This window comes from Cnephaeus nilssonii, assembly GCF_951640355.1.
Source record: "Cnephaeus nilssonii genome assembly, chromosome: 5".
In the NCBI taxonomy this organism is placed as follows: domain Eukaryota; kingdom Metazoa; phylum Chordata; class Mammalia; order Chiroptera; family Vespertilionidae; genus Cnephaeus; species Cnephaeus nilssonii.
The window spans coordinates 29,805,018-29,829,162 of NC_137076.1; the positions used below are offsets into that span (position 1 = coordinate 29,805,018).

At 52.5% G+C, this 24,145-nt stretch overlaps 1 protein-coding gene and 1 long non-coding RNA gene across 2 annotated transcripts; both read left to right on the plus strand.

Moving 5' to 3' along the window:
- Window positions 1–1,672: 1,672 nt before the first annotated feature.
- ZFR2 (zinc finger RNA binding protein 2) lies at window positions 1,673–22,826 on the plus strand (the record flags this gene model as incomplete). Its single annotated transcript, XM_079773078.1, is given in 14 exon segments — window positions 1,673–1,897; window positions 2,596–2,600; window positions 10,560–10,672; window positions 10,675–10,730; window positions 11,968–11,983; window positions 11,986–12,134; window positions 12,362–12,365; window positions 16,440–16,458; window positions 16,460–16,505; window positions 16,844–16,939; window positions 18,252–18,363; window positions 19,232–19,365; window positions 20,245–20,351; window positions 22,769–22,826. Coding segments are annotated over 14 exon segments (1,140 nt in total).
- LOC307100126 lies at window positions 3,296–6,925 on the plus strand. Its single transcript, XR_013813583.1, has 3 exons — window positions 3,296–3,510; window positions 3,632–3,917; window positions 6,774–6,925. It is a non-coding gene; the product is annotated as an uncharacterized lncRNA (long non-coding RNA).
- Window positions 22,827–24,145: the final 1,319 nt, after the last annotated feature.

Genomic DNA, 24,145 nt, shown 5'->3' on the forward strand with positions numbered 1-24,145 from the left:
GTAGAGGTGCCTAAGTGATGACACAGAGAAGTCAATGCCATTGAAAGACTTTAAAAAATCTCTCTATATATTTTAAATTTATTTTTATTGATTTCAGAGAGGAAGGGAGAGGAGAGAGAGAGATAGAAACATCATTGATGAGAGAGAATCATTGATCAGCTGTCTCCTGCACACCCCAGGGGGATCGAACCCTCAACCCTGGCATATGCTCTGACCAGGACCTCCTGGTTCATAGGTCAATGCTCAACTACTAAGCTACGCTGGCTGGGTGCCACTGAAAGAATTTATTATGTTTCCTGAGAGAAGAGACTATGCCTCATTGTATGAGGCCAGGCCACATGAAATTTGCCATTTAACCTCAATTACTTCCTTTTGACCCCTCCCCCCACCCCCATTCCAGCAGGGATTCTTAACCTGGGGCCTGTGAAGCCCCAGGTGATTACAGGAAAAACTGTCTAATAGGGTCCTGGCTGGTGTTGTTCAGTGGTTAAGAGTGTCAGCCTGCACACCAAAGGGTCTCGGGTTCGATATCTGATCAAGGGCACATACCCTTGGTTGCAGGTTCACTTCCTGAGGCAACCAGTTGATGTGTCTCTCTCACATCATGTTTCTCTTTCTCCCCCCTCTTTCCTCCCTCCCTTTCATTCTCTCAGAAAAGCAGTGGAAAAAAATATCCTCAGGTGAGGATTAACGAAAACAAACACAAAACTGTAGGAATCAGAGAGGTCAGGGAGTCACAGCTTTCATCTGATTCTTAATAGGACTCAGAAAAAGGCTATTAGAAATTGAGAGAAGGCAAAGTGATCATCGACCTCGCACAGTGGGGAGCCTGAGAAGGGGTGTGGGGCACTCTCCCTTCAGACCTGGGGCAGGGAGCCTGGGCAGGAGCAACAGCTCCTGACCCGGAATTGAACCTTGACCTCCTGGTTCATGGGTTGACACTCAACCATTGAGCCACACCAGCCAGGCCAGTCTTCCGTATTTTAATAATCAAGTCATCCACTTGTTTTTTTGGTTTAAAAATACTATTAAAGTTCAACTTTCTTTGAGGAATCTTGATGTTGAAAAAAATAAAAAAGACTACCACCCATGTGGTTGAGCCACATACCGTGCCTCAGTTTCCTCTTCCATAAAACGGGGGCAGCAATGGTCCCTACCTCACAGGGTTGTCATGAGATTGTGTTTGTTAATGAAGAGAGCTTATAACTGTGCCTGTGCTCATTGAAAGGTCTCAACAGGTGTCAGTAGCTGCAGAAGATGCTGTATGGCCCTGGACAGTGTGCTCAGTGGTTAGAGCACCGGTCCTTGCACTGAAGGGTCTGGAGTTCGATTCCCTGTCAAGGGCACGAACCTGGGTTGCGATTCACTCCCACTCCCAGTTGGGGTGCTTGCGGGAGGCAACCAGTTGATATGTCTCTCACATTGTTGATCCTCTCTCTGTCTCTCTCCTCTCCCCTCCTTCCTTCCACTCTCTCTGAAAAGCAATGGGGAAAAAAAATCCTCAGTGAGGATTAACAGAACAACAAAAAAGAAGTACTGTATGAATGAATGTAGGCATCTGAAGCAGCTGACGGCAGTGTCTCCTGTGGTTTATGTGCTCAAGTTCTACATAGAGCCCCATCTAACGCAGCTGGGCTTTCGTGTGGGTTGTGGTTCTAGCACTCAGCCTCCCATGGCTTTCCCCATCCCTGCTGCTGGAGCCAGCGTCACCGCCCAGCTCACGCCTGGAATGGGCCCTGCCGTGACCCTGCCATTTTCCTCCATGGCCACCCAGCCACCCAGGTCTGGTGGCCCAGCAGGGTATGACGGGCGCCAGCCCCACTCCAACCAGGTCTTCGATTATGACAGCAGATCCCTGGAGTCTGCCCCCACACCCACCACTGCTCCCTCCTACCAGGTATCAGCCCACCGTTCTCTGACCAGCAACAGTCCTTCCTTGAAAGCATGGATAGTATTGAGTGGAAGAGGCATGTGGGCAGCCGGTACTCGCAGATAGTCCAGGACATGCCTTCCCCCTCCTCATGCTCCTGTCCCTATCCAGAGAGGTGACTGGGGATGGGCTTGTCCTTGTTGGGCCCTTCCAGTGTAGACAATGCCACTTTCCTCACCTTGGAGTTCTGGGCCACAGATCTGTCCGCTGCGTTTCTACTTGGAATTGCCAAGCACCCCAAGCTGCACGTGGTCCACCCCCGTACCCCTCCAGCCTCTGCCACCCACAGGCTGTCCCTGGCTGGGTCAGTACATGGCACCACAGGCCACCTGATTAGCCCAGCTTCACAATTTGGCTCTGTTCCCTCTCACCCTCCCTCTCTTGTCATTGCTTCTCCAAGGCCTTCGACTTCTCCCTCCAGACCCACCCTCCCACAATTCTGTCCCCTCCCAAGGCCTCCTGGCCTCTTTGCTTTCGTCCTTGTCTCCATGGAGTCCCGGATCCACCCACAGCCTGAATCCCCCTCTGAACCAAAATCCAGCCATGCTCCCTGGTGCCCTGGCACCCAGACCCTTGAGAGACCCCTGTCAGTGTGTGGGCAAGTGAGGACCACCCCACCCTTTCTCCCCGCTCTTACGGTCTCTCCTGTGGAAACCCTCTCGCAGGACAGGTATGGCTATGGACCATGACAGCCATCAGTAGCTGTGGGCCAGCCCTCGCTCCCTGCCATGGCCACACTCTGCCAGCCAGGTGGGTCTCTGCAGGGTCAGGGTGGGAGCGAGGGCCTGGGAGCCACCACATTAAAGTCACATTTAAAAATTCCAGATTCATTGGAAAGTCTGCAGTAAATAATGTGTCAGGGCTATCTTTTCAACTAGGGGCCTGTGTGTGTGTGTGTGACAGAGAGAGAGACAGACAGACAGAGACAGAGAAAGAAAGGCAGAGAGAGAACTAAAAATGGAGCTGAACGTGTTTTCCAAGGAAGCTTTTCCAGGGTGGAAGGGGGTAAGTTCTGTGAGGACTTGGATCTGAGAAGTGGAAGAGATACACACACTTCCCCTTTACACCCATGACACGGAGGAAGAAGAAGAGTCTGGAAAGGAGTGGTGGGCACAGGTCACGCATGAGTCCCAGCCGGGACCAGAGCTCGGGACCACAGGCCCAGGGCTCCAGGCTTCCGCTGAGACTTAGACATCCAGGGGGCCTTGGCCAGTTGTGCCTGTGGCTCATCTGCAGTGGGCGGCTGTGTTTGCTCTGGCAGCTGGGGAGGCTGGCTGAGGTGGTCATAGGGAGTGTGGCTCTCGCTCTACGATCCCTGGGGATGGAGGTAAAGTGTGGTTCTTCAGAGGGTCTCTGCTTGCTCTCCAGGGACCAAAGGAACTAACTGTCAGCCCAGCGATGGGTGCAGCCAAGCGCAGCCTCCGCAACAGGCACCCACTACCAGGAGGCACAGCCAGCCAGCGGCCCATCCTCCAGTTACACCTAACCCCCAGCATCCAGCGGCCAGGCCTCCATCTTTGTGTCCCCCCTGCCTTCCTCGTCCTCAACCTCCTACAGCTTTGCCTCCGCCCCGTTCACAGGTGAGATGGTGGTTTCCTTGAGCATGAATGTGGGTGAAGTCTGTTATTCTATTTGCAGCAGAAATGAACACAGTCCTGGAAACCAATCCATTTTCCTCTCCTTCTTTTCTCTGCTTCTTAGGACTAAGCTACCCAAGCTGTGACATGTCAGCGTACTCAGCAGCCGGTCCTTACGATGCTCCATTGCTCCCCCCACAGATGCAGCCTCCACCCCCGCCACCTCCACTCCCAAAGCCTGAGGACTTGTCCCTGTGGGGTGGCTCAGGGAACAGATCCAGTGCCAGTTCTGCCCACAGCTTCCCCAAGAAGCCACCGGCTCCCACCAGGCTGCTGAAAACCAAGGGTTGGCCCAGGCACCCCCCGCTTCCCACTGTGACATCTGCAAGACCCGCTGTGCCGGTGCCCAGGTCAGCCACCCATGCCTAATGCCTCCCCTCCCCTGTCCCCTGTGGCCAGCCAGAGGTCAGGGTTGGAGCCTGCCCAAGAGAGGCCTGTTATTAAACTTACAGCGTAAAGTGTGCATCAGAAGTGCCTTAAGATTGCCCTACTGGTGTTTGAGTGGGAGAAATGAGAGCAGCACAGCACTGACTGTTGGCCATAGAAACCTCATCTTAAACTCCACGGTGAGGGGGGCTTCTCTTAACTTTGGGTAGGGAAGGCAGTGGCCCCTCCCGGAGCAGTGAGGGCCCAGGCAGACACGGCTAGTTGTGGGTGCGCCCCTGCTGCATGGCTGTTTAGGCAGGGCCATGGGTTGATTACATCGGGCACGAGGGCACATGTATGTGTGTTGTCTCTCTCCCGAAACCTTATAGAGCCAATGGGATGGCGGCACCATTTCTTCCCAGGGAGCCTGGGATAACCCAGGTGCTGGGCGTTCTCTGAAGCCCCGCCCTAGACCTGGAGAATTCCCTAGGCTGCCACCCCCCACATGCTGGGAGTAGCCCCATGCACACCCCGGTGCTCACAGTGGACAAACGGCTCTCACACTTATGTGGGTGCCAGGAGATTAAGGTGGGCTCCTTGAAGCCCCACCTCTGGTCCTGCTTCCCTCAGGGGTGGGACACACCAACAGATACTTGAGGGAAGTGATGGCTGCCCCGGGATGCAGACGGAGTGGTTCATAACCAGGATTGTACGCCAGGCACTCCATAACTGCTCCACGTGCATTGCCTGATGTACCCATTGTGACTGTTTAACCTAGATTTTGTCATTGGTCCCAATTTGCAGATGGAAAAAACGAGGTGAGGCAAGGCGAAGTACCTGGCTCAGGCCTCCCAAAAGTAGTGGAGGCCGGACTCGAACCCAGGTCTCCAACCATCTCTGCTCTTTGCTCCCATGAGATGGGAAGGGGCTTATTTTATTTTTAGAATCAGTAGCACTGTGTTTTGAATAATCACATGATACTGAAGATAAAATCATAAAGCAGGTTTGACAACAAAGAAACAGCTCTCCCTCCAGAGACCCACTGGAGTTGTCTAATGGGGCCCGGTTACCTATGCCCCTTGGTCCACCTGATGTCTCATTGTCGGTTATCTAAGGGCTGCTGTGGGGGTATCCTCAGCCGGGGGCTGCAGCCAGGGCCCCCCCATAGTTGCATTCAGATTGGCACCAAGCACTGTGGTCCTTATGACCCAAGCTGATAGGAAATGTCCTTGCAGGGCCCTGTATCCAACTGGCCAGTGTCACACGGGTGGAAGGGGCTGCGGGAGCCTGGGTGTGCATTGCATTCTCTCCTTCACACTGGCCGACAGGAAGCAGGTCCGCCTGGTTTCTGGCGGGAGCAGGTTGTATGACTCAGTTCTTCCAGGGCCTCCCGAGCCACAGCAGTGGCTGCAGACCCCTAGAGGGGACACTGGCACACCCGAAGTCAGAGAGGCCGGGACAGCTGCCCACCCAAGGAGGCTCATGGAAGCTTCTGGAAGCTGCTGTGACTCGCAGGCAGTGGGCCCCGGCTACGTGCAAGAGGTCACCTCGGCCATCGTTGTGTGCCCTGCTCCTTCTCTGGGTTCTGGTGGGCCTTTCAGGGGCCAGGTTTCAAGATCTCAACCAGTTCTCCATCTCACATTTACACACACATCCCTGGCAGACCTCAGTGAGTCATCCGGAACTTGCTGGAAGGTGCAGGCACCGGGTTTCGGGTCTTAGAAGGAAGGCCGAGGCAGGCAGTGGCATTTCTTGCTGAGCAGCCCCTTCTGCTGTGGGAAGGAGCGTGGGAAAAGGAAGTGGTGCCCTAGAAAGCCAGGTGACCGTGTCACCCCAAGGCCTGTGATTCCGGGGCATTAGGAGCCAGCGTGCGCCCTCCTCGGCCGTCACCCAGAGCCTGAGCAGTGGCCCCACAGGCTTGTCTTGAACAGCTTTTTAGAACTCAAATTCTGAAGCTTCTTCCAGCCACTTCCACAGTTCCCAGCCTCCCTGAGTTCGTCCAAAGATTGCATGTGGCTAAAAGGATGTGCAAGCAGCGGCATTTCTTTCCATTTTTGTGTTTTTGTTCAACCAGTTCAGCATCTTGTTTTGTCCCATGCACAATAACCACACCAGATAGGACGTCTGCACCTCAGACCTGGTCATTTAGCAGTTAAGGAGATGAGGTCCATAAAAGCCACAACATAAAGATAAGGGCGCATGCTGGGCAGAAGTCGAGACAGGGCAAAGGCAGGAGCGCCACGGGGCAGGGCATGTGCCAGAGGTGGCTGGGCCAGGGGAGGAGAAAGGGCAGCAGATGGTGGTAGAGGTGAGCTCAGCATGGGAGGGCGTGTTGGCTCCTCTGAAGCCGCCCTTTGGAATAGCTCAGCAGACAGGAGGCCAGAACGCTGGCCTTGAAGGTTGTGCTGTCACTCCTCTGGGCCACACAGGAAGGCTCAGAGATCCCTGTAGTTTCCCGAGGCCCCGGTTGTCACATCTCTCGGGGGTCCTCAGGTGTCCGTCTGTCTGCGCAGGCTGTGGTTGGATGGGAACCTTTGATTTGCACCTTGCTGCGGGAACAGGCCCACTGAATTGGCAGAAAAGCCTCTGGCTTGGAAATGTAAGAGTGTCACTCCAGGGGAGCCCCCTAACCCCCTTCAGCCCTGAGCTTCCTGCAGCCATCAGGGGAGACCCTGGTGTCCTCACTGGGTCTCCACCTGTGGGTCCCCGTCATTCCTCAGCTCCACTCCCCCATGTCCTGCTGCTGCGTGTGCTGCACCTCTGCAGAGCTGACATGCCTCCTGTCCCTGCCCACGGGGCCTGGGCCTCTCAGCCCATGTAATGCGCACCTTTCCTCGCAGCCCACACAGCGGCCGGAGCCCAGTGATGACCGCGCGTCTTGTGCAAGCTCGCCACCATCTAGCCCACAGAAGAGGAGCTCCGGTGCCCACTCGGAGTGTGCCCTCTAGCTGGTGTCCGACACATTGGCGGAGAAGGGCAGGCACCCAGAGCAGGAGGGCGGTGATCGTAGGTAATGGAGTTCCCCCTCATTTTCCCAGGCCCAGGGGTGACTTGGAGGAGGTGGGAGTTCTCACAGGAAGTGGCTGCCAGGCGGGGCAGAGGTGGCTCCTCCTCTGAATGGCTTTGAGCCTCTGAGAAGCAGGGGCTTTCCAGCCCGAGGGCAGTAAGTTCACGGAGTCTGTAGTCTCAGGGCTGGAGCCCCAAGGTTCAAAGGGAGTTACCGTCGCAGTTGGAGAGCTGTTGTTCAAGACCAGAATTTACTTTTCCCACCAAAGGTGCATCTAGAAACAGTTCACACAACAGGAACCACCTCTGTTTGCTCATCTACAAAACGGAGATACGTGTGTTCTGCCCTGACCCCTCCGCCGCCTCTCGGAGCAGAGGCTGCCCTTGGTGCCCGGCTGAGTCACCATTCAAGGCCCCGGGGTTACGCGGGGGGGGGGGGGGGGGGGGGGGGGGGGCGGGCAGAAAGTCCCTGTGCCCTGTAAGGAGTCGTTATACCACTAAAATAATCCGAGAGGGAGTTAGCTTTCCAAGTCCTTTCTCTCTAGGTGGCCTTTTCATTTTATTTTTTAAATTGTGGTAAAATACTCAGAGCATGAAGTTTACCGTGTTAACCATTTTTATGTGTACGGTACAGTGGTGCTAAGTACATTCACAAAGTTGTGCAACCATCACCCACCACTTAATCTATTTCTAGAATTTCTTCATCATCTAAAACAGAAATCTGTCCCCTTTAGTCCTGCCCCCCAGCCCCAACCCCTGGCACCCTCCTTGCACTTCCTCTTTCTGGACATTTCATGTAGGTGGAATCATGCAGATTCCACTTCAGTTTCTCTTCACTATAGTGTTTGCTCCCACTGTGAGTTACAAAGTGTCACCATAAAACGACCTCACCTCTCAGCTTAAGCAGGCGAACCTCCCAATACGTTGCATCTACTCGGAAAAGTCAGCCCTCTTCACCCTCCTGGTAGGGAAGACAGGAGTGCGAAGAAGACATTTTTTCATCTCTCCCTTGGCACCCTCACGAAGCCACAACACAAGACTGCAAAATCTGAGGGGGAGGTCTTTGAAGGGTAGAGCCAGCCTAATGCTGAGGTTTGCCTGGGGCTTTGTGCTTGCTGGAAAATCCGGGAGAGATGGTCTGCAGCCCCACTACGAGGGGCCAGGTCTGCCCTCTGAGCATGTGCAGATGGGCTGGGTGTGTGGAAGCTGCCCAGGGACGTCTATATTGCAGACAGAAAGGGTGCCACCCTCAAATCTCCACTCGTTTTCTAAAAAAAAAATAAATAATAATAATAATAATAATAATAAATAAAATAAATCCCCCCCCCTCAATGATTTGAAGTTTAAAAATTAACTAATTCTTTTCTTTTTCGTAATCCTCACCTGAGGATATTTTTTCCATTGTTTCTTAGAGAGAGTGAAAGGGGATGGGGTGGGGGAAAGAAAGACATCAGTGTGAGAAAGACACATTGATTGGTTGCCTCCCACCAGGTACCAGGGGCTGTGGATTGAACCCATAACCCAGGTACACTCCCTTGACCGGGAATCAAACCCGAGACCCCTTGGTGCACAGGCTGACACTAACCATTGAACACACCGGCCAGGGCAAAAATTAACAGTAATTCCTTAACATCATCAAATATCCAGTTGACATTTCCACTCGTCCCATAGTTATCATAACGTGTTTTTTTGTTTGTTTTCTGGGGTTTGTTTCTCTGTTCTCTAGTTTGTGTGAATTGGGATTCAAATTGGTTATCAAACCTCTAAGTCGAGTATCTGCAGGTCCCCCTCCCCCCCCCCCGCCCGCTCCCTTCCCCCCTCTGCCCCCTCCCCACGTTCTGCTTTCTCTGCTCTCCGAGTCTCAGTTGCAGAGTCTGGTCCTTGTTCTCTAATCCAGACGTCCCTGGTCTAGATTTTGCCAGTGGGCTCTGTGGTCCCCAAATGGATAAGAATATATAAACACGTTTTTAATAAAAAGGTTGTCTCCTCTCCCTAGAAATGTCACAAAGAAAACAAAGTGGTGATTAGTGGCAGCTTCTGGAGCAGAGATGGGACATTTGCCTAGAGATCCATCATGTGAGGGCGCCCCAGGCACCTGTCCGGGGAACCGGAGCAGAGGAAGAACCTAGAGGGCTGCAGAGAAATAGAAGGGGCTTGGGGCTAGAGCAGCCATTTTCAACCGGTGTGCTGCAAGAATTTTTAAAACATGCAATACCTGACTGTTTAGTCAGGGGCACTGACCTCTTTTCCCTTAGGTTGTCAAATAAAAAAATGACAACAGCCAACACAACAATAGCCCATCAGGTGTAAATGCCCTGTCTTTAACCATAATTATAAAGATCATATAAAAGAGTTGCATCTTACTGGTCACGTTAAGTAGTAAGGTTGTGTCTGATTGGTTAACTTTTTTTGTTTATAATTGAGGATGTTTTGTATTGATTTGAGAGAGAGAGAAAGAAGGGGGAAAAGAGAGAAAGATTGATTCCTGTACCTGCCCAACCCAGGAATGTGTCCTGCCTGGGAATCAAACCTACAACCTTTTGGTGTAAGGGATGATGCTTCCACCAACTGAACCACCTGGCCAGGGCGATTGGTTAATTTTTGGACCAGAAATCCTTATATACAAGTATAGGCACTTGGTTTTTTTAAAAAGTCATCTGAAGCAAAAAGGGTAGGTAATTACTACTATTTATTTTTTTGTAAATCAATCAAAATTATACCTTTTTTGGTCAGATCAGCAAAAAAAATATATATATTTTTAGTGTGCCACAGAATTTTAGTTTATGTGTGCCATGAGATGAAAAAGGTTGAAAATCACTGGGCTAGAGCATAAGGCCTGAGAGGGAGTGGCGGGAGAAGATGGTGGCATGGAGCCCAGCAGGGCAGGCTGGGGGCCTCAGGCCAGGGCATAAGCGTGGGTGTCCCGTCCTACAGAGGGCCAGGGCCGGGAGGTTAGATGGAGGGGTAGATGTAGGGCAGACGCGATGGTCAGGCTCACACTGCATAAAGCCATCTTGATCTGCAGAGAGCGAGGCTGGGCAGGCATCCCCCTTAGGACGCTGTTGGCCTGAGCACCTGGATGGGCCTGCTCGCCAAGGGTTGAGATGGGAGTGAAGTGACACTAGAGATGGCTTAGAAGGTACCCAAACCCAAGGGCTGACCAGGGCGCCACCAACTGGCTGAGGACCGGGGTCACTGGACTTGCCATCATTGGCCTTTTTCAGAATGCAGTTTATTAGAAAATAGTAACAACCACCAGCCCTTACTGAGCACATACAGGGTGTCCCCCCCCCAAAAAAAAATATATATATATACACTTTAACAGCTGATAGCTCAATTTTGAACATGAAATGTATTTTAATAAACACTGCCTTTATTCAAAGTGTGTAAACATTTTGGTTCCCAGTGCTGTTCTCAGATACAGCTTCTCATGTCTCCTTTCGTCAAGTGCACTCTGAGAAACGGGACTCCGAAAGGCCTATTTCACAGATGAAGAAGCTGAGGCACAAAGGGCCCAGCAAGCTGTTGGCATTTTCAGACCATTTCCAGGGCAGGGCCACAGGCTCCCTTTCTCCCCAACCCCTCCTCTTACACGTGCATTTTCGTGTTTGTCTTCACAGCGGTGTCAACCCCTCTGCTCAGATCCTGAAAGGCGTGATGCGGGTCGGCCTCCTGGCCAAAGGCCTCCTCCTTCGGGGAGACAGGACGGTGCAGCTGATCCTGCTCTGCTCACAGTAGCTCACCCATGCCTGCTGCAGAGGGTCACGGAGCAGCTGCCCAGACAGCTCCTGGGAAGGTGGGTCACCTCTGGGTGGGGGGAGGGGGGGCAGAGAGGGCTGGCAGCCCCTCGGGCTCCCTGGCAGGGATGACTTTGTTTCCACAGGATTTTAAGCAACATGAGTGGTTGTCATTATTAGATACAAACCAGTTTGTTTGTATAAACAGTTGCAAGGAGAAAGAGGTGGAAACTTCAGGGTTCCCGTGTAGAGTGAGTTCAGGGAAAATGTAAATGTCCCGCCACGGGAATGGTGACCGGCCACGGGAAGGGTACATGGTGACGCATGGGCACGTTTGCTGCCACATTGATGAGATTCAGGGGAGAGCAAACGGGGAGCCGAGACGGGGAGCCTGTGGGAGATGGACTGGGTTTCTCCGTTCGAGCAGTTCCTCTGTCGTAGTCAGAGTACATTTCTCAGGAACAAAGAGTAAGATCAGGTCATGATTGACATCGATCATCTTAGGTTAAAACGGTCAGTCCCAGGGCGGGTTCTTCCTGCTGTGTCGGGCACTGTTCCTGCGAAAATGCTGCTTCCCTCCTGCTGGCTTAGTGAGCACGCTAGTCAGGAGCAGATAAACAGACACGTAGCACCCTAACTAGTTTATCGGCTGTGAGGACATGAAAGCCTGATGCCAGGCGGAGGGAGGGAGCCATGTCCAACAGGACGGGGAGGTACGTGTCCTGACAGAGGACATTCAGGGTGTTCCCAGGGTTCTGCATTACCATTGAGGCTGCACAAAGTAAATGGCCTTGTGCACGCTGCTCCACACACGTGGGAGCTCAGCCGAGGGCAGGGTCGGTGGTAAGTGTTGCCAGGTCAGCCTCCACCCGCAGTTTATAAGCTGCATGGCTTTGCCAGCCCAGCTGCCCCTCAGACTTCTCACAGGTGATGATGGTGCCTCGTTATAGTTTTAATTTGCTTCTCTCTTACTGTGGGGGCATCTGTGTCATGGTGTAAAAAGGACACTTCTGTCTCCTTTCCTTCCAACTGTCTGTTATATCGGTGGCCAGTTGTTGCTTTTTAAAAATTTATTGGATTGCTGTCCTTGTGAAGGGCATTTTTTACATGTGAAGGCACCCTATGTGCAGGGTTCGTCTGCATGTGTACTGCTGGAGGGCAGGGCTATGTCTCAGTCCCATGGAGGCTCCAGACGCCCGGCCCAGGGCCTGCCACCTGACCACGTCCTTGCTGCTTGCACCTGTCTCTCGGCTGGAGTAACGCGGCCCAGTGTTGTGTTTGCACCTCACAGATGGTGACGGAGGACAAGTAGAGGTCTCCTCTGAACCTGAAGCCAACATCATCACCTCATCCTGTGAGGAGCCCAGAATACGGGTCACAGTGTCTGTCACCTCTCCCCTAATGCCGTGGACAGAGGTGCATCCGGGCCCTTCTGTCCAGCCCCCTCCCACACACCAGGTGGGTTTGGGAAGCGTCTGACTCTGCTCTGGGCAGGGGAAGAGGGTTGAGGGTGCAGCCTTCTGGCACTTCTGCCAGCCCCGGATGCCACTGCTCAGATAAGAGCTGGGCCTCGGGACAGCGGAGGAAATGAGCTGGTGACAGAGTGTCAGGCGGGCTCAGAACCGGGCTGTGCCTGTGCTCCTGGGCCTTGCTTGTGCAGCACCATGCTCCTCCCTTGCCTCCAGGCCAGTGCGGACACTGCCCAGTGGAAACCAGTCGTGCCAGGTCCCCAGGAGCTCAGATTGTCCGTCTGTCTGCAGCAGAGGCCACAGCAGAGGTCATAGCAGAACCTGCTGTCCCGGCACTGCTCGTGTGGGACATGAGCGTCGGGGGCTTGAGTCATATTGGCATTGCCCAAGAGCGTGGGAGGGGTGTTGCGCCAGGCCAGAGGGCAGCAAGGGCCTCGAGTCACCGCCACCCAGTGAAGGCTGTGACCGAGAAACACCCTGAGGCTCTTCGAGCCTGGAACCTCCTGAGCAGCCCCTAGGACCATTTTCCAAATTCCATTCATTCTTGAACCCTCTTCATGATTGTTATTTACTACCAACATTTTTCTTTAACCAGTTCACTTTTAACACAAAATTTTTAAAAAATATATTTGTATTGACTTCAGAGAGGAAGGGAGAGGGAGAGAGAGAGAGAGAGAGAGAGAGAGAGAGAGAGAGACAAACATCAATGATGAGAGAGCTGCCTCCCGCACGCCTCCTATGGGGATCAAGTTCACTCAGGCGTCTCCTCACTCCCACTCCGTGCCCCGGCTGGCTGTTGTGGGGAGGGTAGCTTCTAACCCCTCCTCAGACACACCCCTGCCACTTCCACCCCAACCTGTGACAGGCAGGCGCCAGCACAGGACCCCTGGGGATATTTATGGGTGAAAGTGAAACCTGTGCTCTGTCATGTGACCTAAATAAACCAGGGTGTCCTAGAAGGAGATGAGAATATTTTTGAAGCAACCGTAGTAGGAAAGAAAAAATGGATCTGAATTTCTCTCAAACATGGAGGCCTTTATTATCAATGATCGGATGTGTTCTAATCAGATCCACTTTCTCCTATTTATTTATTTATTGTCTAAAGTTTTACATATATCTCCTTTTCCCTCAATTGACACCCTCCCCCCAGCCATTCCCACCCACCCCGGGCAAGCCCCCACCGCCCCAGTGACTGTATCCATTGGTTATGCTAATATGTATGCATTCAGTCCTTCGGTTGCTCTCTAACCCCCCAACCCCCTGCCATTTGTCTCTGGATCTATTCTTATTCATCAAATTATATTGATCAGCCCTGACCGGTTTGGCTCAGTGGATAGAGCATCGGCCTGCGGACTGAAGGGTCCCAGGTTCGATTCCAGTCAAGGGCATGTACCTTGGTTGTGGGCACATCCCCAGTGGGGGGCATGCAGGTGGCAGCTGATCATTGATTCTCTCTCATCAATGTTTCTAACTCTCTATTCCTCTCCCTTCCTCTCTGTAAAAAATCAATAAAATATATATTTAAAAAATTATATTGATCATTATATTCCACATATGAGTGAGATCATGTGATATTTATCTTTCTCCGACTGGCTTATTTCGCTAAGCATAATGCTCTCCAGTTCCATCCATGCTGTTGCAAATGGTAAAAGTTCCTGCTTTTTTATAGCAGTGTACTATTCCATTGTGTAGATGTACCACAGTCTTTTAATCCACTCATCTGCTGATGGGCCCTTAGGTTGTTTCCAAATCTTACCTATTGTAAATTGTGCTGCTATGAACATAGGGATGCATATATTCTTTCTGATTGGTGTTTCTGGTTTCTTGGGACATAGTCCTAGAAGTGGGATTACTGGGTCAAATGGGAGTTCCATTTTTAAGTTTTTGAGGAAACTCCATACTGTCTTCCACAGTGGCTGCACCAGTCTGCATTCCCACCAGCAGTGCACGAGGGTTCCTTTTTCTCCACATCCTTGCCAGCACTTGTATTTTGTAGATTTGTTGATGATAGCCATTCTGACAGATGTGAGATGGTATCTCACTCATTGTTGTTTTGATTTGCATCCTTCAGATGATTAGTGACTTTGAGCATGTTTTCATATGTCTCTGGGCCTTCTGTATGTCCTCTTTCAAAAAGTGTCTATTTAGATCCTTTGCTCATTTTTTTTTATTGGATTGTTTATCTTCCTTTTGTTAAGTTGTATGAGTTCTCGGTAAATTTTGGAGATTAAACCCTTATCAGAAATATCAGGCGAATATGTTCTCCCATACAGTGGGCTTTCTTGTTGGTCTGTTGGTGGTTTCTTTTGCTGTGCAAAAGCTTTTTATTTTGATGTAGTCCCACTTGTTATTTTCTCCTTAGTCTCCATTGCCCTAGGAGCTGTATCTGTAAAGATATTGCTGCGACATACGTTTGCTATTTTGCTGCCTATGAAGTCTTGTAGGATTTTTATGGTTTCCCGTCTTACATTTTTATGGTTTCCCTTTAGCCATTTTGAGTTTGTTTTTGTGTATGGTGTAAGTTGGTGATCTAGCTTAATTTTTTTGCATATATCTGACCAAATTTCCCAGCACCATTTATTGAAGAGACTGTCTTGACTCCATTGTATGCTCTTGCCTCCTTTGTCAAATATTAATTGAGCATAATGGCTTGGGTTAATTTCTGGGTTCTCTGTTCTGTTCCATTGGTCTATATGTCTGTTCTTGTGCCAGTACCAGTCATTTTTGAGAACCGTGGCTTGGTAATATAGCTTGATATCTGGTATTGTGATCCCTCCAACTTTGTTCTTCTTTCTCAGGATTGCTGTGGCTATTCGGGGTCTTTTTTTATCCAGATGAAATTTTGGAGAGTTTTTTCTAGATCTTTGAAATATGCCGTTGGTATTTTAATGGGGATTGCATTGAAGCTATAGATTGCTTTGGGTAGTATGGACATTTTAGTGATGTTGATTCTACCAATCCATGAACATGGCATGTTCTTCCATTTGTTTATGTCTTCTTCTATCTCTTTTTTCAATATCCTGTAGTTTTCTAAGATCTTTTACGTTCTTAGCTAAGTTTATTCCTAGGTATCTTAATGTTTTTGGTGCAATGGTAAATGGTATTGTTTTTTTCGTTTCTCTTTCTGTGAGTTCATTATTGGTGTATAAAAAGGCCATAGACCGCCGAAACCGGTTTGGCTCAGTGGATAGAGCGTCGGCTTGCGGACTCAAGGGTCCCAGGTTTGATTCCGGTCAAGGGCATGTACCTTGGTTGTGGGCACATCCCCAGTGGGGGGTGTGCAGGAGGCAGCTGATTGATGTTTCTGGCTCTCTATCCCTCTCCCTTCCTCTCTGTTAAAAATCAATAAAATATATATATTTTTAAAAAGGCCATAGGTTTCTGGGTGTTAATTTTGTATCCTGCTACATTGCCAAATTCATTTATTAGTTCTAGTTTTTTGATGGAGTCTTAGGGGTTTTCTATGTATAGTATCATGTCATCTGCAAATAAGTACAGTTTTACTTCTTTTCCAATTTGGATGCCTTTTATTTCTTTTTCTTGTCTGATCGCTATGGCTAGCACTTTCAGTACTGTATCGAGTAGGAGTGGTGAAAGTGGGCATTCCTGTCTTGTTCCTGTTCTTAGGGGAAATGAGTTTAGTTTTTGCCCATTGAGTATGATGTTGGCTGTAGGTTTGTCATATATGACTTTTATTATGTTGAGGTATGATCCCTCTATTCCCACTTTGCTGAGAGTTTTTATCAAGAAAGGGTGTTGGATCTCCCCTTTTTTAAAAAAACCCTCACCCGAGAGGAAGAGAGAGAAACATCAATGTGAGAGAAAAACATCTATCGGTTGCCTCCTGTATGTGTCCTGACCAGGGATTGAACCCACAACCTTTTGGGACAGTGCTCCTACACTGAACCACCTGGCCAGGGCCCACTTTCTCCCTTTTAATTATGCAGTTGAAAATTTCTGGAAATCTGGCTTAGTTTATAGTTTCCTGTTGGCACTGTAGTTTGCTAATGGAGGGAGTCAGCCCTGAAGGCGCTCATCATAAGCATTAAAGGCCTTCCTCGTGGGCACTGGCTCCAGAGGAGAGAGGGTCTTCACAGAAATAGTTTCTCTGTTCCTGCAGGGCCCAGAGGAAAGGCGATCTGGGAGGAAGGGTGTCTTCTGGATAAATAAAATGAGGCCCAGAGAATTGAGAGGCACGGCCCATGCGGCCCAGGGAAGGAGCAAAGTGGGAAAAGGCACCTCGCCCTCACGCACATTTCTTCTAGAAGGAATGGAAGTGCCTTTGCCTGACCAGGGGACATCTTGAGCCAGGAAGTGTCTCCAGTCGCTGGCCACCCTCCACCATGCGAAGCGGTTCCAGGTTAGGGGGAGGGCTGGGGGCTCACACATGCCTGTCCTGCCGCTGCCCCCTTAGCCGACTCCTGGGCTGGCTGTTTGGCTCATGTCTCCGGGCACTGAACTGATGGGTTGGAATCAGAGCAGGGCCAGTTCTGTTGGCCTGTGCCCATTTGGGAGTGGAGCCCACTCCCAGCCACCACCCTCCAGGCCGGCTGTGCCCCCCGGAGACGCTCCCTAACCTCCCCGGCCAAGACAGGAGCCTGGCCGGCTCACCGCCCCAGAGTCCACCCTTGTTCCCTTGGCCTCATCCCCACCCACGTGCATGTGGCTTCCAGAGCTAACTGTGCGCTTCTTCCGAAGGCACGAGCCAGCGGCCTACAGCCCTGTGTAATCGTCATCAGGGTTTTTGGGGACCTCTGCCAGCATGTGCCAACCTGTGGGGCCCTGCCAGACTGGGTAAGGCAGCGCCAGGCAGCCAGCCTGCTCTGGGAAGCCCACTAGGGCCTTATCTCCTCCTGGACAGCAGATTCCCCCCCTAGCGCTTGGCTTTCCCAGGAGGGGCTGGCCTCAGCCTGAGTGCCCAGGAGAGGCAGGTCACGGCAGGGGTGTCCCAGGGGCCCCTGGCACCAGGCAGAGGCCTGCTCTGGAGTGCAGCCTCACTTGATTGTGTTTTCTTTTTACTGTATTTTCTTTTTATTTTTATACTGCATTTTCTTTTTTTAAATATATTTTTATTGATTTCAGAGAGGAAAAGAGAGGTAGAGAGAGATAGAAACATGGATGATGAGAGAGAATCATCGATTGCTGCCTCCTGCACGCTCCACACTGGGAATCGAACCCACAACTGGGCGTGTGCCCAGACTAGGAATCAAACTGTGACACACAACCACTGAGCCATGCTGGCCGGGTTGACTGTATTTTCTTAATCCCTTGACCTCGCTGCCTTGAACTGGCATGTTACTGGCTAAATGTACCATAGGTCACAGAGAACAAGTTTCTTTCTTTTTTTAAAAATAATTCTTTTAAAAAATATATATTTTATTGGTTTTTTACAGAGAGGAAGGGAGAGGGATAGAGAGTTAGAAACATCGATCAGCTGCCTCCTGCACACCCTCCACTGGGGACGTGCCTGCAACCAAGGTACATGCCCTTGACCGGAATCGAACCTGGGACCCTTCAGTACGCAGGCCGATGCTCTATCCACCGAGCCAAACCAGCCAGGCTAAAATAATTCTTTATTGTTGAAAATATTACATATGTCCCGCCTTTCCCCCCACTGACCCCCTCCAACCTGCCCCTGCCCCCTCCCCCCCCCCCCCCCCCCCCCCCCCCGGCCTTCAGCACCCTATTGTCTGTGTCCAGGGGTTATGCATATATGCAAACAAGGTCTTTGGTTGATTACTTCCCCCCCATTCCCCTCCATCCCCCTTCTCTCTGAGATTCCTCATTTGAATAAGTTTCTTTTAACCCGTGACCCTCTAGTTTGCAATGTTATAATTGATGGGATTTTGCCAATGGGGAAACTGAGGGTTAGAGAGTGAAGAAAACTGCCCTTGGCCACACCAGGAGGTGTCCAGGCCTCTGTGACACCTCCCTACTCTGAAGAGGTCAAGGGTGGGTGGGAGTTAGAGAAAGAGCTGGGAGGGGCTGCCTGTCCTGAGGTTCCCTGAAACCCCCAGCTGAGCCCACAGAGCCCTCCAGTGGGAGGGGAACTGGCCACATGCTCTCCTCAAAGGCAGTGTCTCCTTTTCCATCCTGCCCGGCCCAGGCCATGGAGCTGCTGGTGGAGAAGGCTCCGAGCAGTGCCACGGGGCCCCTGAGCCCCTGGGATGCCATGCGAGGGGTCCTGGAGTGTGTGGACTCGGGGACACTCCTGGCAGGTCAGTCCCCGTCAGTTGGGGGGCCCAGAACACTGGGCACATGGCAGAGACAGGGTCATAGTGAGGTACAGGACCCTCTCACCAACACTCAAGAACAGCGTCCAACCCAGATGGGAGGAGGGACTCAGACACCCCACCCTCTACCCCTGGGGGAAAGGAACAGCCCAGTAGCGGGTGGAACTCCCGCACCACAAAGGAGGCCAAGGTCCAGGGCAGATGGGGCAGCAAGGGTCCTGCCCCCGACTGTCGGCCGAGCGCTCACTCTCTGGTGGCAGCCCGCCTTTCGGGAGGCCTGGCTGTCGCAGGTGATGGCCTGGTGGGAATATTTCTGAAGGAAACCAGCAGACACAGATAACAGGCGTGAGTGGAGATGTTCACCACAGTGTGGTTTACGGTCGCAGAACGGGAGAGAAGCATCTGTGCGCTCATGAGCTGTCAGAGACAGGGTGCTGTTTTCCAGCCCTTTTAGTGACACTGGATGCTATCATATGAAGTGAGAGGAGAGAGAACACACTGGGCCTGAGGTGTGAGCCTGTTGTATGACAGGCAAAGGCAGGAGCGCCACAGGGCAGGGCATGTGCCAGAGGTGGCTGAACCAGGGGAGGAGAAAGGGCTGACACACACACACACACACACAGCTGCAGGAAGGTGTTCTGCTGGCTGTACTTCCGGGTCAGAGGGAGGCGTGGCCCAGGTAAGACGCCTCCAGGGGAGATCTTGTAGCAGCCTAGGGTGTGCTGGCCAGCTGTGGCTGTGGGTGCAGAGGGTACAGTCACACCCCCCGTGCTGGGACCCTCTCAGGCCCCGGCGGTGGCAGTCTTTCACGAAGGTGCTCTATCTTCTTTGCTACCCCCACCCCCTCGCAAAGATGGGCCTGGGCTCCGGGATCCCTGTGAGAGAGACCAGATGGACGCGCTCGAGTCCAGGACCCTCCAGCAGCGGGAAGACATCACAGCCAGTGCCCAGGGAGGATGGCCAGCCCCTGCGGCTCCCCAGCCCCAGGCCAGTTCAGCCAGGCTGTGGGCGGCACCCCTGACCCAGACTTCCCAAGAAATGGTCTGGGGTTCCGCTCCCCTCCCCTGCAGAGGTGGGTGGCCTGTGGGAGAGTGGCCCATGATGACAAGACTGCCTCTGGGGGAGGGCAGCTTGGCTCAGAGCTGAAGCCACCACAGTGATGAGGCGCAAACCTGGGGCCTCACTGGCAGGGACTGATCTGGCTGTTCCACCACACACATACACGCACGCACACGCACGCACACGCACACACACAATACACACACATACACACACACCACATACACACACATCGCACACGCACACACACACACACAACACATACACACACACACACACGCACGCACATGCACACACACAATACACACACATACACACACACCACATACACACACATCGCACACGCACACACACTACACACACACACACACAACACATACACACACACACACACACACACACTCACATACACTGTAAACACCCCACTGCGGCTGGCCAGCCTCAAGCACAAAAGCCGAGCCCCCACCTGTGCTTCCCCTTTGGTTTGTAAGGAAGTCTCCCAGCGACACAAAAAATGACTTCGGGCCTGACCTGTAGGAATTGTCTTCATGGAAAGAATCAAATTGCTTATGATCAGAGCCACACTGGGAGGTGCAGGGTTTGGGGTCCCTGCAGTGGGCCTTCCTGGCAAAGTCCTGCCCTGAGCAGCCTGAGCGTCCAGTGCAGTTCCTCGTGCCTGATGGTGACTGAGCTCAGCAGTTGCTAGAAGGGTGATGGCAAGGGCAGGGTGCCTGGCGAGCCGCGGGGCCATGGGGCTGGGTGAGCCGGGCGCAGGCAGGAGGGTGCTGCCAGGCTGTCTGCCCCCAGCACACCCTGGGCATGTTGGCATTTCGGCAGATCCACAAGATCCTGGGCATGGGCCCCCTACCGCCGCCCAGAAGCAGGCTGGGCTGCGCTTCCCTGAGGCCTGCGAGGTGAGGAGGTGAGGAAGGCCGAGGATGCAGGCCAGCTCAGCGGAGAGGGGCTGTGTGATGGCCCCGCCTCCCCAGCAGGACCTGACCTGCCTCTGAGAGGCTGCTCCATCCCCCGCGGTGGACGGTTGTGTTCTCCTTTCCAGTGATGTTCCATGGGTTCCATTTAAAACACTTGTGCTTTGATCATCACATCAGTGAATCGAATCACCCAGGGATGAGAACTCAGGGAGGGGCAGCACCCCCCACCCCAAGGTGCCCCCATTGCTGCACAGAAGGTTTAGAAGGTGTAGCACAGCCCAAGCCGGTTTGGCTCAGTGGATAGAGCATCAGCCTGTGGACTGAAGGGTCCTGGGTTCAATTCCTGTAGAGGACACATACCTCATTTGCAGGCTCCTCTCGGGCCTGGGCCCTGGTCAGGGCATGTGAAGAAGGCAACCAATCAATGTGTTTCTCATATTGATGTTTCTCTCTGTCTTTCCCTCGCTCTTCCACTCTCTAAAAATCAATGGGAAAATATCCTTGGGTGAGGATTTTAAAAAAATAAAAATAAAAAGGTGTAGCACAGCGACTTTGAACCCTGGCACCTTTGCTAGCTTTAAACTCACCTGGGGCTGCTAAGGATGTGGGTTTATAAATTGCTTCCCCAGGCGTGTGTGGACTTGAAATCACTGGGGCATGTCCTGAAGGCTAGGGAGGCTGGTCAGGGAGAGGGGGCTGGAGGCCAATCCCCAGGGTGCACCTGGGCCCAACCTGCCCCTCCACCAGCCTAGAGACGGGCCCCTCAGCCGGGATCTGCAGGGCCTGAGCTGGGCCCCACCCCATCCCTGCTGTGGGGACAGGAGCAGAGCTGGGTGCTCCTCTGTCCCCTCCTGGGAATATCTATGACCTGAATCTTCCCCGACCCCGAGACTCCCACCCACCCGACCACTGAGTGCCTTCTGCTTACAGAGGAGCTGCTCTGTAATGTCTCATTTAGGGCTGGGGTTCGCCCGTTGTCTTTCTCCCATCCTCCCTTATGGATGCCCAGCCCATGTGGGTCCAGCGCTTGCCTCGTGGGAGGTCTGGGGCTGTCCTTGGTGGATGTGGTCCTGTTACTGGTGGACATGGGGGTAGCTCTGTCCAAACCTCCCTTTTGGTGACCAGTTTTCTTGGCTGGCATTGAAGGAGAAAAGCTCATCTCTGTGCCAACTTGGTCTACAGTCATTTGATTCCTTTGATTTCGTGTCTGCATTTGCGTGGCTTTACATCTACTGTCTTTGTAGAGCTACCTGGAAGTTTGGGGGGCAGGGGAATAAACAACACGTGCTTGTCTCTTGGTGTGGGCCATTCAGTCCTTTGCTTGGGGTGCAGGTGACCCTGCTGGGTTCTCAGGGCTCCGGGCAGGGACGCTCCACCCCCAAACCCCGGCATTTCTCCCCAAGGCTCTGAGCCACAGGTGTATGGATGGAGAGGACAGGTGTATGGATGGGAGGACACGGGCTGGTGCTGCCCTGGGGCTCTGCTCAGGTATAGCCACCCTCAGACCATTCCCATGCGGGCTCCAGGAGCTGCAGAGAAGCCTGCTCTGCGGATCCCACCCGCCGCAGGACTCGCCAGAGACGCGTTCATTTCACACATGCCCAGGCCACTCAAGGGACCACCTGGCCTGGTCCAGGGCATACAGAGTGGGACCATCAGCAGGAGGTGGGAGCTCGGAAGACTTCCTGAAGGAGGGGGTGGCCAAGCTGAGTTGGGGGTGCTTAATGCCTGCAGACCTCCCCCCCACCAGGAGTTCTCCTGAAGATTCTCCAAATCTTCATAAAAAATCTCAGGGGCTCTCTCTCTCCCTCTCTGAAATCAATAAAAATATATATATTTTTAAAGCCTGGCTGGTGTGGCTCAGTTGTTGAGCATTGACCTATGAGCCAGGAGGTTCAGTCCCCAGTCAGGGCACAGGCCCAGGTTGCAGGCTCAATCCCCATGGGGGGCATGCAGGAGGCAGCTGATCAATGATTCTTCCTCATCATTGATGTTTCTGTTTCTCTCCCCGTCTCCCTTCCTCTCTGAAATAAATTTTTTAAAAAATCTCAGGGAGAGTATTGAGGCTCAGAGAAACCTGATCACCACCTGAGCTTCTGACAGTTTGGAGCCTGTGGGACATCCCAGGAGGGGGGACGAGGTGGCAAGTGCCCCAGCGGAAGTGGCACATGTCAGTGTGCACAGAGCAGGGGCTGGGAGGCAGCCAGGACCCCTTCTCGGAGCCCGGCCAAGGAGCATAAGGCAGACCCCAGCCTGGTTCTAGCAGGCGCATTATCCACCCAAAACAGGAAGTGGCTGGGGCCTCACTACTACTATTTCCCTGGGAGGGCAGGCTACTTGCTTTTGCCTCTTCTGCCTCCGTCCCTTTCTGAGGGAGCACCCCTCCCTGCCTCTTACAGGCACCCGGACAACACCTCTTTGCTGGTCCTGGCCGCAGCCACAGACAAAGTACAGTGAACTGGTCCAGGCTTCCTTCATCCTTTACCTCACATGGGGAGCTTCACCTTACACACCTCTCTCCCTTTAATCCTGGTTCAGCGACTCTGCCATTCACCCCGCTGCCCAGGCTCACTGCCACCACCACCTGCGGGGAGTCCTCCTGCATTCCTTTGTGCTGGGACAAAACATCAGAAAGTCCCACTTCTACTCTCCATCCTCATTGTCACTCTGCTGCTTCAACCCTCCATCAGCAGGAGCTCTGGCTAAAACTCAGAATTGCACTCATGATAAAACCCCGAATCCCAGGGAAGGCCCCACAAGAACCCATCTGCCACTCTGTCCCTCAATAACTCCACTCAGACCCACCAGCCTCCGCTTGTCATCAGACCAGCCAATCTTGTTCCTGCCCCCAGGGCCTTTGCACATGCTGTTCCCACTGCATAGCAAGCTCTTTCCCTGACCTGTATGGCCAGCGACTCTTTCCTTCCTTCCTTCAGATCTCAGCTCAGATGTCACCTCCTCAGAGAGGCCTCCTTGACTTCCTCAGCCTGCTACATAACTGATTAAAATCACTTGGTATCTGCCTTCCTCCCAGAATGTGAATTCTCTGGGGGCAGGAAATATATCTGCTTTACTCACCTCAGTACCCACAGGTCTAGAGCAGACCAAGTACATAGTAGTAGCTCAATAAATATGTTAAAGGCTTGAAGTCATGCTCTGATGCCCAAACACAGGTCTCTTCATAAGAGGACTTTGCCTCCTGGCAGTTAGGAAGACACCATTTGTTTCTGTCTTGTCCCAGGAAATCACTGTAACAGCCGGGCCCAGAGACGTCCGTCCGGGCAGTGGCTGTCTGATGGAGGGAAGGGAGAGTGGGTCTGTCTGTGGAGGATGTGGCCGTGTGAGTCACAGCCTCACCTGTGTGGAAAGCCCTGCGTGCTGCTGCTGTGACCACACAGCATTTGCAGGCCGACGTCCTCCCTACACCCTGCCGAGGGCAGCTCCCACTGCTCTCCAGTCCCATCCCTGGCTCCCGGGGAAGATGGATATATCTTTGCCACCAGGTGGTTTAAGGCCAATTATGTGGACAGAAAATGAATCTGCACCCCACCCCCCGCCAGCAACTCAAACAAAACAAAACCAAAAAAACCACACACAAATTTAGGCAAATGACAGCAAAATCAAGCAGTCAGTTAGTGATGTATTCCGTCCAGATGGATGAACCGTCTGGGTGATAGAGCTCCCTCAAGACCTAAAGAGGGGTCATTCCTGATCTTTCCTCTCCAGCCCTCTTCCCGCCGGCCAGAGGACTCCAGAACAGGCTGCCAGGAAGATAC